General features: G+C 23.6%; 1 protein-coding gene across 1 annotated transcript; it reads right to left on the bottom strand.

Moving 5' to 3' along the window:
• Positions 1 to 247: 247 nt before the first annotated feature.
• PADL01_0011000 (surface-associated interspersed protein 8.3 putative) lies at positions 248 to 5,900 on the bottom strand (the record flags this gene model as incomplete). Its single annotated transcript, XM_028680356.1, has 4 exons — positions 248 to 4,861; positions 4,998 to 5,044; positions 5,197 to 5,437; positions 5,868 to 5,900. The coding sequence occupies 4 exons, from the start codon at positions 5,898 to 5,900 to the stop codon at positions 248 to 250; spliced, it is 4,935 nt and encodes a 1,644-aa protein (XP_028541134.1).
• Positions 5,901 to 6,100: the final 200 nt, after the last annotated feature.

Consider the following 6,100-nt stretch of genomic DNA (forward strand, 5'->3'; position numbering starts at 1 on the left):
GAAAGAAAGACAGAAATAGAAAAAAAAAAATAAAATAAATTAAAATAAAAAGTAATATACAAATAAAAAAGTATACAGACAAATGAAAATATAAACAAACAAATAAAAAAAAAAAAAAAAAATATATACATACATATATATATATATATATATATATATATATATTGTAAATTATATAATTCCTCGTGTAAAATACCATATTTATAACTAATCAGTCGCCTTTTTCTATACACTCATTATTATTCCTTCATTGCAATGATTTATTATCTCCATTTCTACTATAACTTTCTTTTAATATATTCATTTTTTGTTCTATCAACTGTTTATTATATATAGAAGTTTCACCTTCTAAGTTTTCACTCATAATTCCTTTTTCCTCTAATTCTTTTGGAAGTGATACTTTTTTCGTTTTATTCTTTTTGGCTATCATTCCATTTTCTGTTTCAGTTACACATTTTTCAAACCATTCTCTTATTTTTATTTTTTCCTCCTCATCATTGTAATCATATATCTTATCATATTCCATATTTTCCATTTCCGAATTTGTAAAATATTCATTATTCGCCTCACTCACTTCATTAAAGCTTTTATCTAAAATTGCCATAAATATATCTATTAGCAACGCTATTTTTAATATTTTCTCTTTCAAATAATTTTCTAATTCTATACTATATATTTCATCACTAAAATCAATTGTAAACATTTCATATCTTTCTAATAAATCATTAAACCAGTATTCATGTTCCCATTCCTCTATATTATTTATATTTTTAAATATCCATTCTTTCCATATTTCTTTTTCTTCTTCAATATATAAATATTTTAATTCGTCATCAAAAACTTTTGTAATATTATATTTATATGGTATATTTTTCATATGATTATTTCTTTCTTCATTCCAATCATTCCACAAATTAATAAACCATTCCTCTTTTTCCAGTTCATCAATTAATATCTTATTTTTTTGTTTCATATTATATAACAATAATTTATGTTTCTCCAACATTTTATTTAATATATTATCCAAATATTCATATGAATCATCAATTGTTTTATTTTTTATCCATAAATTTGTATAATACATATTTCCTTCTTTCAACAAATCAAAGCAAATATCGAAATATTCATTCTTTATTTTATAGTCATCTGCTTCTTGATAAGTATTTTCCATATCATGATTCAATATTTCCTTTTCTATATTTATTCCATTTATTTTACTTAATTTTTCACATATATTATTTCCACTTTTTTTTCTATTCCTTTTATAATATTCACTATAAATATTCATATATTTTTTCTTCCTATTCATTGCATAAGCGTAATTATCTTCTTCATTTTCATTACTTGCAATTTTTAACCAATCCCTTTCGTTATCTTCATCTATCCATTTTAATTGAATATCATCCCAATGCTTTTTTGATATTTTTTTTTCAACATCTCTTAATGGCTTTCTTATTATATCTTTATATTCTTCATCATCTTCTTCATTTATTATTGATCTGAAATATCTATCTTCTTCAATTATCCATTCTTTCTTCAAATCATTATACCAATTTTTCATTTTTAATTTTTCTATTTCTTCTTTTTGACCATTTAATAGGATACTTTTTTTCATATCATCCACACATAATTCATTACCCTCTAATTTTTCTTTTCTTTTCAATTCTTCTACACATGTATCCAAAAATATTTCTTTACTTTCTAAATATTCCTCCTTTTTGTGTTCCTCAATTATCATCATATATATTTTTATCCATATGATACATATTAATTTTTTTTTCCTATATTCTTTTAATTCTTCCAAATATTCATCATTTTCTTCAAACTGCATTAAATTTTTACATTCATCTAATTCAATAACTCCTTTTCTTTCAATTTCTTCTAATAATTTATCAAACCATTTTTTTATAACATTTGATTCTATATGATATAAATTTTTTGCAATCCACTTTCTCCATATAATTTTTTGCCTTTGTAACATTGGATTTTTAACATCCTCTCTTAAACTAATCAACAATTCTAAATAAGCTTTTCTCATATATTTATTCTCTTCATTCTTCCAATTCTCTTTCAATATAATAAACCATTTTTCTTTTTTCCATTTTTCCAACATATATCTATGTCTTTCTATCCATCTATTCCACAAATTGTTTTGTCTCTCTATTACATCCACTTTTAAATGTTTATATTCTAGGTCTCCTATCATTAACATGTTATTTATAATATGGGAATATTCCTTATTTTCAATATTTCCAAATTCTTGCAAACATATTTCTAAAAAGTCCCCTTTATTCATTTCCCACTCTTCATTTTTGCAGTCGTTCAAAACTTCCATATGAATTTCTATGATGGTTTTCCTTTTGATACTTTTATTATCATGCAATTTATTTGAATAATCGTTTAATTTATTCAACTCGATCATTCTATTTATGTCCTCATTCATTTCGTCTTTGTTTATATTATCTTTATCTATTGCGATACGTAACCAATCTCTCTCATTATCTTCATCAATCCATTTTATATACATATCTTTCCAATGTTCTAATAATACACCTTTTTCTACTTCTATAAGGGGATTATTCAACAAACCATCCTCATATATTTCATCCTTTTCCATTAAATCCAAAGAATTTATATATTTATCTTCTTCTTTTATCCATTCTTTTTTCAAATTATTATACCATTCTTCATTTTTCCACTTTTTGTCATCTTCTACCTTATCACATATATGAAATCCCTTTTTCATTTCATCAACCATTGATATCATTCTTTCATTTTCTTCAGAATGTTCTTCCTTTTTTAACTCATCTATACATGTATTTAAAAAGGACTCCTTTTTTTTCTCTAATTCTTCATCCTTCTCTTCTTCCAAAACAGACATATATATTTTTATCCACAAAATTACTTCTAACTTTTTCTTCCTATATTTATGTAACTCCTCATCTGATATATCTTTTTCTAAATATAAAAATTTTTTTATAGCTTCGTCACTAATTATACCATTTTTATCTATCTCATCCAATAAATGATTTAACCATTTATTTATAATTTCTTCTTTTATTTTGTAAGGATGTTTTGCAATCCAATTCCTCCAAATTATTTTTTGTCTCTGCGACATATTATATTTGTCACCCTTTAGACTTATTAATAATTCTTTGTATGTTTTTCTCATATATTCATTTTGTTCTTTCTCCCAATCATTTTTTAATTGAATAAACCAATTTTCTTTATTCCATTTTTCTAACATATAATTGTGTCTATTTGTCCAAATATTCCAAAATGATTTGGTATTCTCCACTATGTTGTAAATATCACTTTCATTTGTTATATAATCATAATATTCTTTATTTTTTTTATCTTCATTTTGTTTTTTTATCAATTCTTCTATACATATATCTAAAAAGTCCTCTTTATTTTTTTCCCACTCTTCCATTTTACAATCGGATAATACCTCCAAATGTATTTCAATGATGATTTTCCATTTACATACCTTTTTATTTAATAAATAAATACCTCTTTTTTCTATTTCATCATAAATTTTTAATTCTTCGCTATATATATCATCCTCTCTAATTATTCTATGCTTCATTTTATCATCAGGTTTTATATACGTCCTTTTTTTTAAAAAAACATCTTCCAACCAATCTTCATCACTATCTTCATCAATCCATTTTAATTCTACATTTCTCCATTGTTCTTTTAATAAACCTTTTTGTATTTCCATTGTTGGTTTCTTAACAAATTCATAAAACTCCTCTTCATCGTCACTTCCCAAATTATATGACGAAACAAATTTATATTCTCTTCTAATCCAATCTTGTTGCATTTGCTTAAACCAATCCTCTCCTTTATACTTTTCAAGTTCTTTCATTTTATCTATTCCATATATATCTTTTTTCAAATCTTCTATCACTTCTTCTTCTATTTCTTTTTTCTTTTTTAATTCTTCAAACGATGTATCTATAAATAACTTTTCACTCTCTATATCTTCTTCCTTTATATATTCCTCCAATATTGACATATATATTTTTATCCATAATATAACCACCAACACTTTCTTTTTATATTTTATAAATTCTTCGATTTGTTCTTCATCATATTGTTCTTCATGTAAAGATAAAAATTTTCTTATGGCTTCATCAGATATGATACCTTCCTTTTCAAGCTCTTCAAATAATTTATTAAACCATTTATCTATAACAAATTCTCTAACTCTAAATGGATGTTTTGCAATCCATTTTCTCCAAATAATTTTTTGTCTTTGAGACATATGATATTTATCACCTCTTAAGCTAATTAATAATTCTTTATACGCTCTCTTCATATATTCTTCTTCTTCATCTCTCCAACTCTCTTTTAATCTTAAAAACCATTCTTCTTCTTTCCATTTTTCTAACATATGTTCATGCCGTTCAACCCATCTATACCACATATCGCTTTGCTTATTCATCATATATATAGTTTCTACATCTTTTTCTTCACCAAATAACAAATCACTTGATATTACATTTATATCTGATTTTTTTTCCTGCCTTGAAAATTCATCAATACATATATTTAAAAAATCTCCTTTATTAAATTCCCATTCTGCTTTTCTTTGTTCTCCCAAAATTAACATATGTATTTCTATAATAGTTTTCCATAACCATTTCATTCTTTCTAATAATTTAATTTTATAAGGATCCTCTATAATTTCAACTTTTTTTTTAACGTATATTTTTTTTTTTAATTTTTCTTTTTCCCTTTGCCTAACTTCTTCACGTAACTTTTCTAATTCTTTTATTCTTATATACACAGCAGAAGGAACCACATTTTTTACTTTAATTTTTTCTTCTATTCTCGCTGGTATCATTTCTTTTTTCTATAATAGAAAAAAATATATATATATTTATTATTAAAATAATGCACATACATAAAAAAATATAGATAATATATAATAAAAAGAGGTTCTATTATATAATTTACTTTTTTTTTTTCTTTTTTTTTTTTTTGTTTACTTTGCGAATTATGTTCAGTATAATGGAAATAAGCAGAATTAACAAACCTATAGGAATAAATATAAGATATGGTGTTACTTGCATAGGAGGATTACCACCACACTTTCTTTTATATTTATAAATTCTTCGATTTGTTCTTCATCATTATTGTTCTTCATGTAAAGATAAAAATTCTTATGGCTTCATCAGATATTGATACCTTCCTTTTCAAGCTCTTCATAATAATTTATTAAACCATTATCTATAAACAAATTCTCTAACTCTAAATGGATGTTTTGCAATCCATTTTCTCCAAATAATTTTTTGTCTTTGAGACATATGATATTATCACCTCTTAAGCTAATTAATAATTCTTTATACGCTTCTCTTTCATATATTCTTCTCTCATCTCTCCAACTCTCTTTTAATCTTAAAAAACCATTCTTCTTCTTTCCATTTTTCTAACAATGTTCATGCCGTTCAACCCATCTATACCACATATCGCTTTTGCTTATTCATCATATATATAGTTTCTACCATCTTTTTCTTCACCAAATAACAAATCACTTGATATTAACATTTTATATCTGATTTTTTTTCTGCCTTGAAAATTCATCAATACATATATTTAAAAAATCTCCTTTATTAAATTCCCATTCTGCTTTTCTTTGTCTCCCAAAATAACATATGTATTTTCGATAATAGTTTTCCATAACCATTTCATTCTTTCTAATAATTTAATTTTATAAGGATCCTCTATAATTTCAACTTTTTTTTAACGTATATTTTTTTTTTTTAATTTTTCTTTTTCCTTTGCCTAACTTCTTGCACGTAACTTTTCTAATTCTTTTATTCTTATATACCACAGCCAGAAGGAACCACATTTTTTACTTTAATTTTTTCTTCTATTCTCGCTGGTATCATTTCTTTTTTCTATAATAGAAAAAAATATATATATATTTTATTATGAAAATAATGCATCATACATAAAAAAATATAGATAATATATGAATAAAAAAGAGTTCTATTAGTATAATTTACTTTTTTTTTTTTCTTTTTTTTTTTTTGTTTACTTTGCGAATTATGTTCAGTTATAATGGAAATAAGCAGAATTTAACAAACCT

The sequence above is a fragment of the Plasmodium sp. gorilla clade G2 genome, assembly GCF_900097015.1.
Source record: "Plasmodium sp. gorilla clade G2 genome assembly, contig: PADLG01_00_11, whole genome shotgun sequence".
Lineage (NCBI taxonomy): Eukaryota > Apicomplexa > Aconoidasida > Haemosporida > Plasmodiidae > Plasmodium > Plasmodium adleri (nom. inval.).